We start from the raw sequence: 12,751 nt of genomic DNA on the forward strand, positions 1-12,751 counted from the left end.
GAAACTTATGAATAGCAGGAAAGCCAACCTGCAGGAAATTGCAAATTGAACCACAACATCAAGTTTACCAACTTGATCATGGTGTGCTGTTGTGCACAAACATCAAATGGTTCTGAAAGTGAAAAAATTTACATGTTTGTGCCTTTTCTCCTCAGTTAGTGCTCTGACGGGCACAATTTGGAAAAACATTTTTCAGGCATACTTCCTCAATGAATACACTTTTATGCCAGATAACATCATCAATGATGTTAGAGTTCCAGGAATGGTTAAAGTGAACCTTTTTCAAAGTGAACGCGAGAACGGCACTCGGTAGAGCGCATACCTCTGCCAAGCTGAACACTTTACATGTTGTATGCCACTGATAGGCGGGATCTGCATCAAGACCTTAACCAAAATCTAATCGGTTGTCTCGTCACCTACGCACTTGTCCATCAACTTTTGTCATAATCCGTCCACAACTTTGAGATATCGTGCTTTCTCATTTTTGGCCCAATCTCTCAATTGTGAAAAATACTTTATAAATTATAGTATTAGGATCCGGATCTTCACCAAAATCTCATCAATTCATCGCCATCACACACCCAAAATGTCCACCAACTTTCGTCCAAAACATTGAGATGTCCTGCTCCCACACAGACGAACAAGGGTGCAAATGGAACCAGTGTCCATCTAACTTCGGTGTTTTTTTTAATGCAGAAACCCCAAAAACTCCCAAAATTTGAATGAAGTAGATGCTTCCTTTCAATGTTTCCAACTTAAATTAGTCTACTATTAGTTAAGATGAACATTTTTAACAGAGTGATTAGGACCAAGTTTGTGGCTTTTTTTTAATCACCGTTATTAAAACATCAGTTATGTCTTTGGGTGGATCCAGGCTGAAGACCGGGCTGATGCCGTGAACAAAGAATTGCTGTTGGCCCGGCATCACTTGATTGAGATTGAAAACGAGCGACAAACACTACAGGAAGAAGCATCTCGAGTAAGTGACGTGCTTCTTCACTCAATGGGAAAGAGCTCACTTGAGAGCAATATTGTTGGAGAAACCGCTCCATTTTTCTTGTCTAAAGCTCATTGAGGAGCTTTTAAGACAAGGACATTGTTGTACTTTTAATTTTAAAGACAAAGGCATAACAGAAAAATCAAGACAGAATGTAGAGTTAGAGCTTGGGATCTCAGCACCACATCGATCAACCCTTGATGCTTCACTCTATAATCTATATTTTTCAAGGATCATGGGCAATAGTAGATGACCCAGCGATAATGTACTTCCTCTGAGCAACTTGCATTTGGGTTTTATCCGATGTAGCGTTGGGCAAGAAAAACTTCCATCTCGGACCAGCTTAGGAGCCATTAGGCTGATAAGCCGGTCAAATTTCCTGCACAAGGGCTTTAATGGACAGTTTTTGTTTACATTACTTTGCTCAGATTTGTGAAGACTGAGAAAACTGTTGGTGTGAAATTGTGATTTGAGACCTGGTTCAGATTTGAAAAAAGAAAAACAGGTTTTTATTTATTTATTTCATTACTTTTGAAATCTGAGGACGTAATTTCCCAATAATCATGTATTGAACAGACGAGGAGTTTAATTAAGAATACTCATAAAAAAATTAAGTGAGCTGTGGCTCACTCATTTTGATGACATGCTCATTGTAGTCCGTGAGCCAGACAAGATATCGGTACCATCCGGGGGCACCAAACGAAACTTATTTTTTTATTGATGGTGTACCCATATGCTTCACAAAAATGCATGATGGACATTTCAAACTCACAGCTTAAGTTTTTTATAGCATAATTAATGTTTTTGCGTAAAATACACAAAATGTACAATTTTGTCATCCATGTTTTAATGCTTAAATGGCTGGACAGGCCAAATAAAAATAAATTTTCATAATGAAGTTGTGTTGTGTGTGTGTCTAAAAGTGATTATACTTAAGGAATATATCAAATATATTGCAATAACATAAAAATGTGATTGTAATTTCTCTTTGCGTCCTATTCTCTGCGACATCGATAATTGCGCAATATTGATCAATAGCATAAATATTTACTGCGAATGGACATGATAACATTTATTGAGAATTTCTTCATATTTGATTAAGTTATTAAGGTGAAATAACCTCTAGTTTATAATACTAACATCCATTGTCAAGTTTGCTTTGCAGTCGACAGCTTGTCTTTATTTCACCCATCTTCAATATCCAGCAAGACCATTTTATTCCTAAGTTATTTTATACCTTGTTGATCTTAAATTTGATAACCTTACTTAAGTCATAGTTAATATGTATTTCAGCTGCAGCAAAATTGGAAATTATTCAAGGATCCAGAGAATAAAATGATAATAGAGTGGATACATTTATATGACAATAGTGTACTTAACCAGTTTTTATATCTTTTCAGGTGACTCTGTGACTGTATGGAGGTAACACTCTACAATGATACATGATGGACTCACCGAAGAAAAAACAGAAAATGCAATCATTGAAAGAAAGGGCTTGCATTATTTGTTCCAAGCAGACTTCAGAATCTGAACTGACCAAACCCAGAGACGATGAATCTGTTGGTGTATTACTCCATGCAGCCAACTTACGGAATTTTGGGCCCATCCTGGAACTTAAAGAAGAAGAATACGGCAAAAAGTTGTTCTACCACAGAGACTGTAGATCTGATTTTACACACAAGAAAATGCTTCAGAAGTTCCAAGAACCTGACTCTGAGCCGGAATGTTCCACCAAAAGGAGAAAATCTTCTCGTGCTCCTTCAACGACTTCTCGTGTCTTAGACCCTGTATGTATCTTCTGTGAGAAGGAAAGCAAATATGTGGCTGGTTCGAACACCAGGGAAACACTCCTACAGTCCAGATGAAACAGTGAGAAGTGTTGCTCAGGCCAAATTGGATCAGAGAATACTTGCCATCACATCCAGAGAGTTGGTTGCTGCCGAGGCTCATTACCATAAATCATGTTACAGCAAATACACCCGTGGAGCAATGGAGAAAACATCAAAAGTCACGGAAGATGATGACGCTTATCTTGCAGCAGAGCGGGAGGCCTACCTTCTTCTGTTCAAGCATGTGCGCAAGACATTATTTGTTCAACCTGAAGTTGTCAGAATGATGGAACTGACTGAAAAGTTGTTCAATTTCCTGCACGAACTTGGCATCAATGATGTGAAACCCTCTATGAAGAAACATATTTGCCAGAAGCTAGAATGTGAATTCAAGAAGTCACTTCATTTAGTCTCTGATGATAAAGGAAAGCTTCTTGTATATCCAGATGGCCTTTCCTTGGAGCAGGTAGTGGTCAAATGATGAAGGCCGAAGAACAACTACAGGATGCAAAGTACTCAGATGATATTGAGAACATTGTCAAACTTTCTGCGAACCACTTGAGAGGACAAATTAAAAACTTGAAAGAAAAGCCTTGGCCTCCACACCCTGCTGAACTGAAATCTGGCTATACTGAATTGCCAGAATCTTTAAAGATATTTCTGAAACTGCTACTTCATGGAACAGAACAAGATGGAACGAAGAAGGTGGAACGAGTTGTCCAATCGGTAGGTCAGGATTGTATCTATGCTGTCAGTGGAGGAAAAGTCGTCCCTGCTAAACACATATTGCTACCATGAGGTGTTAAGTCACTGACAGGGAATGTTGAGCTCATCAAAATGCTCAATCGCCTTGGCCATGGTGTTTCCTACTCCAAGCTGGAAGAAATAGACACTGCATTGTGCCTTTAAAAGCAGATGAAAGAAGCAGACCGAGGTGTAGTTCTACCATCATCTTCCCATCCGTGCATTCCCTCCTCACTTGCCTATGACAACATAGATAGGCTTGAAGAAACTTTAAGTGGTGCTTTTAGTGGTCGCGGTATGCTCGCTGCACTTAAATTGTTGATGCCACATGATCACTTCAGAGATGTATTCGCAAAACTGGGAAAAGAATGGCAGCTCACTGATGAAATTGTGAAGGTCTTGGAAGAATTCACATGTTGTCTCTATGTAAGCCAGTCAGAAATCTGTGATGTGAATGAGATGCGATATGAACTGTTCCGTGTAAAAGATGGAAACCTAGAATCTGGACAGTTGCCCCCCTGCCAAAACTGTCTGCATCTACATGCAATGAGGGCCAACTATCAGGCTGCCATCTGGCACAGAGCATTGCAGGCAGACCCAGAAGTCCCAAGTCCGCTGGAGAACAAAGGCTGGTCCTTGGGTGATGACGGAGAACTTGTTATCAACTGGATGACAACTGCACCAGCACCAGACACAGTCTTGGAGTTACTGTCTTGCAAATTCAAGAAGTCATGCAAGTTGCCCACCTGCCAGTGTATGGTGAATGGACTGCACTGTACTCAGGCCTGCTTACTGCAGGAATGTGAGAACATGAAAGACGAGGAGGTCCATGCTGAGCAGGAACAGGGATCTGATGGTTCGGACAGTGACAGCGATAGTGACACATTATAAACAATAATCGATCTCATTTGGTGTGATTCAATTCATGTAATTCTCTCCAGTGGTACATCCCATGGAAATGGACTTGTGTTTTTCATGTTGTTGGTGTCAATACATACTTGCGAGGACACAATGCGTTTGTTCTTATGTCAGAAAATATGACGTTTTTTCTGAGTAGACCCCACCTATGTTTAAAAGGCTCGACTGAGCTTAAGCTGTGAGTCGCAGATGTCCATCATGGTGCATTGAGTTACAGATACATATAGCTATCAGAAAATCACAATATTGGTTTGGTTTGGTGCCCCCAGGTGGTACTAATTGGTCAAAATCAGGCGACTGGCTCACGGACTACAGAGAATATAGCTCCATATGCAGCACTCTTGTTCACCGTTTTCAATGGAATGCAGCCTTTCACCATCAGGGATATGGTGGGCACCCATTAATTGGAGCTTTAGCAACCCTCGTCCTAATCCAGGTCTGGCCTTTTTTTGGCAGCTCAAAGAGGATTGCCGGAGTGACTTGGCTCAGGCTGAAGACAGTATTTGTAAGAACAAGGGAATTATCAAGGAATACAAGCAGGTACCCAAGTACATTGTATTCGTATTGGAATGTGTATGTCCTTCCTGTGTGTGATGGTCATGTTTCTTCTCCAAAGGCAAACAAAAAAGTGATAGAAGTTATATTGATCATATTCACCGGAACATGCTTTGATAACGATTACATTTTAACAGGGAATACAATTGCTTTGCTGGACCTCACACCAAATCTTCTTTTTTTGCTGACAAATCCCATGTATTTTTACTCAGCTTAACAAAGATGCATTTGCTTTTCAGATCTGCTCACAGCTGAGCAAACAACTTGATGAAATGGAGCTAAGAAGGCAACGTGAGAAACAATGTATCCAAGTGAGATAAGCTATAACTTGCATTTAGAGCTTACCCTCCAAGACCGAAGGCTTTAGAATACCTGCATCTCATTATTATTTTTCCACGGATCTTCATACTAACATGTTAAAAAACCCTGATGTGTACAATTTGTCTTCAACATGAGCTCTTTCTCTTACACTTGGCAGAACTGGGTCGGTGGTTGTGTTAACTGCAGTAAGGTACTTGAGCAAGCACCGACACGAAGTGAGACTGCATCGGCAGAGCTCAACAACCCTCAACTTGCTTCAACTCCCTCACCTCATGAGCCCGATTCGGTACCGGCGTCTCAGTGTGACGCATCAGAATTTCCCAGCAGTGAGAGTCTTACCAGTATTGTAAAACCTTCAAATCCTGAACCATGTGCTCTTCAAAGAGCCAGCGAGCAACATATGCAGGAACAGTTGAGGGACATGGAGCAGGAGTTGGCCATGGTCAAACTGCAGGTAGTGCAGGCAGAGTGCAAAATCCAGGTGTGTAACAACAAAACATTCCCTCGTTTCCTACAACCTCCCATTTACAAGCACTTGAGGAGTAAACTGGGTTATCGCACAATGAGGGCCAATTGAATGAAGTGAACCAAAGTACTTTCAATGGCGGTACCCATTTGGTGTTCACAGCAACTTCCATTCAAATTCATGAGGATGTTATTTTTTATTATTTAATGTGAGTTGAATGGGAACCCCAATGTTGAACTCTGAAAAAAAAATTGTTTCCTCAACATTGCATTGTGGAGGATAACTCCTCTTACTTCTCAGTAGCTCATCTTTCCCCAACACAGACTGCTTTCAATTGTTTTGTAGTTTTCATCCCATTTTTAATGAAAACCTTGTCAGTGCGGATGTCTCATATGGAATATATTTGATGGATGACATGTTGGCAGGATCTGGAGCACGACCTGGTTAATACTCGTGCTGAAGCCCCAAAGAAGTCTTCGTGGTTTAACAGGTCTTTTGGACTCGGAAAGAATGTCACAACGAGTCTCACATCGCCCAAAGAGTCGGAGTGACTTTCTCAGACCTGAACACGAGCATTCTCACAGGAACTTTAAAACGAACCTCTCACCAGTATATACAGCTTGAACTCTGCGAAGACTGTGTATGCTCTCTTCGTCGACAACGGCCTCGGTGACAATTCGTTTGGTTTGGTTTATTTGGTCACATTTCAAATCATTTAACCATGTTTAAGCTTGGCATGTTTGAGCTCTTTCCATTTTGGTTTAATGCTGTGTAAGCTGAACTTTACAATGCCAAAACAACTGTCTGCTCTCAAGCCAGAATATTCACATTGCTGCCACTGCCACATCAGCTGCTCGGGACAGTTTGTTAGCCAGGTGGATGATGATATAGCAAGCATACAAATGTGATTCAGCATGAAACAAAATGTTCTATAAACGGTCCTTTCCGACTCTTGTTTTGCTAAACCAATTCGTTGTACTGTATCAGCTCTCTATTGGATAAATGCCAAAAAGTGAAGCAAAAGTCTGACTTTGAAAAGTTACATTTGCTGGATCCAAATCGATGGTTTACTTTGCATCTATACAAGACCAAAATATTCTGTTAATCTTCATATGCAACTTCGGCTAATTTCGTGAAGACTGTCAAGTTGTTCAGGATTGGTCAAAATGTGACAACGTGCGTTCTATAGCCATTCAGACCCACCAAATGTGTTGTCCAATCTCTCGGCCAATTGCAGACAAGACGTGGCTGCTTTCCAAAACAGTCGTGGGGGTGGGGGGGGAGGGAAGGGAAGGGAAAGAAACCGATGGCACATTTGGTACTTATTGGTCAATATGTAATGAGGTAAAGTGAAAAATTCAATACTTTATACAAGGTTATTGAAAACTGCCATTTCTTTGATCGACTGAAGAACAAAAATTCTGATCAAATCTGGAATGTTGTCCTGAGCCCGGATCAGATCTAACCCAATCCAACGGCTTGAATGGGTAATTAAATAATCCTTGAATCAAATAGTCCGATCTGCATTTGTGACTGCAAACTCTTTTGGAAGAGCTGGCACGTTCTGTGGTTTGAACAAATTTGCCATTTCAAGGGAGCCGTGACTTTTAAACGTTTTTGTGCATCAACTCCGCTGGCGTGAAGAAAACGCCCAAATGTGACAAGTTGATTTCGATGAAGAAAACAAACGTTTGTTTGCAATGTATTTGTTACAGTGGGTAAATGATTTGTACAATCTGATTGCGATGCACAATTTGTATTGTGTTTAAAATCAAACTGAAGGTTAGATTTGCTGGATAAAGGTCGATTTTGCACAAGAGTGGAATTATTATTATTTTTTTTTTTAAAGATGGTGACCAGTCGGGGTTTTCTCATTACGGTACATTGTTCCATAGCATGATGCTTCCAACACTCTTCCGGATCGAATTAAGAAAGGGACTGTACAAAACATGTCAAAAAGAAAAAGACCCACCATTCCCATGCGTTACTGGTCCACACATTGTCATAGCCCAAGCTTGGCAAGATCCTCCGGAAGCACACGACCTCGTTTGCGTGCTCGTTCCTTGCGCTTATCACTCTTTGCTTGCACCCTGCTCTGCACGTTCTTTTTCCTCCTGTCCTGCTTCCGCTCCAAGTACTCCGTCAAACTGGTGGCACGACGATCCCACCGCTTCCGCCGCTGTATTTTACGCCCCTCCTTGTGGTTGAGTGCTTCACGCAGCTTTCCCTCATCGTCCTTTATGTGTACTCCTTCAGCACGGTACAAAGCAGCTGTCCACTGCATCTTATTTTCCATCCGACGAGCCTTCTCCTCATTATGGGCCCGAATCCCCTCTATCTTCTGCTTGTGCATCTTGAGTCTGAGGTACATTGACAAATCAACTGGACATCGTTTACTCACATATGCAAAAATATTTTCAGCAATATTGAACTCTCTCGAAAACCAAATAAATAATTTCCTTCAGAAACAAAGAAATGCAAAAAGCTCAGATTTCCAAGTTAAAGATACTATTCTGCAACAAACAGGTCATAGTTTTGTCTGAAGTGAACGTTCATTTTCTGTTCACCTACTATTAAGCAAAGGCTGTTTTGTAGTTTATAAAACAGCAAGGGTCAGAATGGGGAAAGGACGTCGATCCAAAATTCAACCCCCACGGACTCTGGAATCCTTAAAAGCAATACTTTGGCATCCACACCAATTCAAGGTGAGTTGACAACTGGTGTGAATTCCAATCACAATAGAACCGAAGGTCTACAATGTTGCCCTCTGCTGGCAAAACCTTGCAACAGTATGTCAAATCCATTCCCAATTCAACAACTTGGAGAAAACAGGGAAGGTTTAGTGTCTCACCTCTGCTAGTCTCAGATGAACTGCATTAATTGTTACAATGGTAGTAAAAATTTACTTCAAAAAGTAACCTCCACAAAAGAATCGAGAACCAAAATTTATGGGTTACACAATCACAATCATTTGTGTAACCACCAGTTTAACCATGTCGGATCAGTTGTGTTCAAACGTGTTGTTTATTCATCGACTGGTAATACAGGGGTGAAATTGGTGCTTTTTTTTCTGCTCCTTTGTCTTTCTGGCTCTCATTTCTCACATGTCCATTCAATGAAGTATTTTGTACAAATTAGGAATAATTTTGGAGATCGGATTAGTCAATTGATCCCAACAAATGGGACCCAGCCGATTTTGTATATGAGGTTTCCAATCTAAGTCTGTGGGGAGGGCAGGGAAGCACAACACACTAGCTTGTCTGGGCTGACACGATGGCTTAGAAGTACGCACACCCGCCTCGCCTCGGTTTGAATCCCGACCCAGCTATAAACTGTCATCCCGGTGTTTCACAGGCAGGGTGATTCATCAATGTGTGCCAAACAGACGTCCCGTCTGCGACATTAAGTGGTGGATGTTAATGATCGCATGGTGTCCTTCGCAAAGAGTAAGCGAAGTAAGCGAAGCACAATGGCCAAATTCCAAATTCCTGGCCGACAGAGGGTGTTGCACCCTCAGCCACTGATGCGACCCCATGGCCTTGTGCTGAATAAGAACAAGATGACGACTACCTCGTCTCAAGCAATTTGCAATATTGCTTGACAAATAGGCTGAAGCATCACATTTGGACAAATAGGCTCGGCATCAGCATATTTGTCCAACAGCCAGTCCTTACTGAAAACCCTGAGGTGGAGGTGGGAAGTTACCTGGACAACAGCTGCTTGTAGTTCTTTCCAGTCAGTGGCTTAATGCCACCCTTCACCATCATCTTTTTCTCTCTTTTGTGTTCTGCTTTGCTCTTATGCCCAATTCTTTCTTCCTCAACATCGAGCTTGTTAAATGATAAATTGAGAGGTTCTTGCTTTATATTTGGTTTTCTCACTTCCAAATCCATGTGGTCCTCTGTGACCGACTCGTGTTCTTTCTCGATTTCCAGCTGCTCACACTCTGGCTCACTCTTTATTTCCTGCTGTTCAACCTTCACTTTCTGAATATCATGCTTTCTTTTTTTCCTGCGTTTGCGCTCCATTCTACGACGCTCCCGCTTCTCCTCTTGTTCCTTGGTCAAATACGTTGGCTGTTGGGGTTTGGGTCAAATTGCAAACAAATGAGCTTTTAAAAAAGGACACACACTTGCATGCAGTAAATAAGTAAGTTTTGGCAGAAATTTATCATTGGGAAGAAAAGCAATTCTGTAATAAAGTTACAGTTAGTTAAAATTTAACAATAATCCATTATTACCCCTGTTAACCGATACTCTCGTTTTGAAGTCTGTGCAGAGAGTACAGTAATATGCAAAAGTCTTCGGTCATCACATATTTACCCCCATTTTCAAATTTCTCTTGCAGGTAATACAAACCTGCACCATCCATGCCCAATACACCAAACTCAAGGGGAATCAAAATAATAGTTTTACACCAAGGCAATTCCCACAGAGAAATATCCCATGAAATAGGTATTTCCAGATCTGGTATTTAAGCAAAAAGAATAATCATAATGAGACCTGAGAAGTTAAATGCAGAGAACAGATTGGAAGGCCAAATAAACCCAGCAAAACAGATGAGTAATACTTAAAAGTTCCACAAGAGATAGAAATTAAAAAAAAAAAATACAAATATACATATATTGTCGGACCCTGCTATTTGTGGGGGATACATTCTGGGAAAATGTCGCGAATGTCGAGGCATTGTTTCAATGAAAAAAGGGGAGATAGATTCCCGGTGGTTTGTAATGCATGAGAGAAAAAAAAAAAACACCTCGAATACGCAAAGCACAGGGCCACGAATGTCGAAGCAGATCACATTTTATAAACCGTGAATACGTGGGGTCGTGTGTGTGTGTGTTTGTGTGTGTGTGTGTGTGTGTGTGTGTGTGTGTGTGTGTGTGTGTGTGTGTGTGTGTGTGTGTGTGTGTGTGTGTGTGTGTGTGTGTGTGTGTGTGTGTGTGTGTGTGTGTATAGTTACGGCTGTGGAAATTTGCAATACACCATAAAGGTCCTCAGATCAATTATGACGCTAAGTTTATGTGCAGAGAGGTCCCCACCGTTGTTTCAAGGGATTTATTCGTTTTCACCCGGCTGCTACCCTTTGAGATAGCCGTTTTTCTTTTTCTATCGTTATTTTGAATCAACCACGTCTCAACCACCATTATAACCACCTTAACCACAACGCCAACCACGCCACCATCACAACAACCATGATCGCCTCAACCATCAACCACAACCGAACCACCACCGTCGTTCTCAACAACCGTTTCACAGCAACCTCCACCACAACCACATGCACCTCTCAACAAACAACGCCATCCTCACCACTTTACTCCCAACCACCAACATCACCTCACCAACTTCTCCACCCCATCAATCACCTAACCACCTTCCCAACCACAACACCAACCACCAGCCACGCCACAACCACAAGCAACCAAACCACAATCCCACGCACCAACGAATAGCATCTGCGAAAGCCAGCGCAACGCGAAGGAAACCAGAGGAATTCCGACGGTGCGCGGATTTTCCCACCTGTTTTCCCGCGCTTTGGTGTGGGGGAAGTGCGATGTGGGTTAAAGGTCAGGTCATATAAAGGAGGGGCCTCTTTTTGGGGAAATGATTTCCTTGAACCTGAGCCAAGAATGATTTCTCTGCCCCCCCACCCCCGGGTGGCGCGCGGGGAGGACACGAGAGGGCACGCCCCTTTTTAGAAGCTTCCCACAGGAGCTGGAAGGAGGGGGGGCAGAGCCGAAAACGGGGAGGAGTCAGGCGTTGGAACCTGAGGAATAAAAGGGCGCACGAGACGTCAGGGTTTTGGGGTTTTGTTGTTGGTCATCGAGTCGTATTGTCTCTTCGGGGGAGCTTCGTCTCTTCGTGGCATTGGGGATTGCTGCTGCTCCGTGGTGTTTGAGATCCGGGTGCCTTCCCTCTGGGCGCCAAGTCGTGAGGGTTACGAGCGGTGGTCCAGGGTCGAGGCGCACACGAGAGGAGAGTGCCGGAGAGAGCTCGCCGACCATCACACCACGAGGGTGCAGGTAACCAGCGTCGGTCTTGTGGGCCCATTCGGTCATCCACAGCCATAAAGGTTAACGAACCCTGTCTATCCCCTTGCCGATGAGGGGGTCTTTCCTTTTGTTTTGTATGACTGCTGTGGCGCCGTGTCCCCATAAGTAAACCTGTGTAAGTGACTGTGCTTGTAAATAATAATTGTAGTCGGTTGTATTGCTTTCTTTTCCTTGCCTGTAAATTACATTACTGACTTGCTTGTGTTGTGTGTGTAATACGTGCTTAGTGAATAAATGTCCTTGTGTGCAATGTATCCCGTTCGTCGTGTCCTATTTCCCCTTTGAAAGTGCCATCTTGCATCGTGGAATGAGTAGTGGGTTTTGAACGCCCGGTAAAGAGAATTGGATCCGTCGAGGTCGGCGATAACACCGCTCGGTTATCACTGTAGTACAGAACGGACCGCTTAAGCGGTTCGTGTCCCAGGCCGACCTGCGGCGCGGTGCAGCCCCTTGGTAGGTTACCCGCGCGGGTACTTAGGTATATCGACATTCGGCGATTCACCCAATTCCGCGTGGGTAGAATGCGGACTGGGCTGTGGTGAGGTTAAACCCCCACCCGTGACTGCTTCCTGGCGATAGTTCCAGGAGGGTCACGACTGAATTGTCCGTCCGGTGGGCGAGCTGCTACTATTAGTGGAAGGCGGCAGTTCGCACGCCGGCGGGCGCGAATTCGCAACACTGGTGTCAGGAGTGGGATTCGATTCCATCCCGCCTCCAACTAAATTCACGGAACCGGATCAGGGGTGAGTGAAGCGACCCTCCGTGTTCCCCAAATTACGAGCATTTAAATTATTCCATGAAATAAGATGGCTTTTCAAGGAGAACGGGTGCTGGGTGGATTAGATATGTTATAATGTAGAATCCATGGC

General features: G+C 42.9%; 2 protein-coding genes across 5 annotated transcripts in view; one reads left to right on the forward strand and one right to left on the reverse strand.

Moving 5' to 3' along the window:
• Positions 1–7,649, forward strand: part of LOC147034973 (rab GTPase-activating protein 1-like) — a 45,800-nt gene extending 38,151 nt beyond the window's left edge. For all 4 annotated transcript variants that reach the window (XM_085891781.1, XM_085891760.1, XM_085891770.1 and 1 more), the window contains 5 exons: positions 875–979; positions 4,945–5,028; positions 5,283–5,354; positions 5,522–5,845; positions 6,256–7,649. In XM_085891781.1, coding sequence (XP_085747907.1) covers positions 875–979; positions 4,945–5,028; positions 5,283–5,354; positions 5,522–5,845; positions 6,256–6,381 — 711 coding nt within the window. In that variant the 3' untranslated portion in view covers positions 6,382–7,649. The remainder of the gene's footprint in view (positions 1–874; positions 980–4,944; positions 5,029–5,282; positions 5,355–5,521; positions 5,846–6,255) is intronic.
• The window catches only part of SURF6 (surfeit 6), a 23,426-nt gene continuing 17,473 nt past the window's right edge, over positions 6,799–12,751 (reverse strand). Inside the window, exons 5-6 of the mRNA XM_085891747.1 lie at positions 9,536–9,906; positions 6,799–8,190 (exon numbers count right to left, since the gene is read on the reverse strand). Of these exons, the coding sequence (XP_085747873.1) occupies positions 7,833–8,190; positions 9,536–9,906 (729 nt within the window). The 3' untranslated portion in view covers positions 6,799–7,832. The remainder of the gene's footprint in view (positions 8,191–9,535; positions 9,907–12,751) is intronic.

The sequence above is a fragment of the Eptatretus burgeri genome, chromosome 1 (assembly GCF_056783735.1).
Source record: "Eptatretus burgeri isolate ZD-2024b chromosome 1, Ebu_testis_v1, whole genome shotgun sequence".
Classification (NCBI taxonomy): Eukaryota; Metazoa; Chordata; class Myxini; order Myxiniformes; family Myxinidae; genus Eptatretus; species Eptatretus burgeri.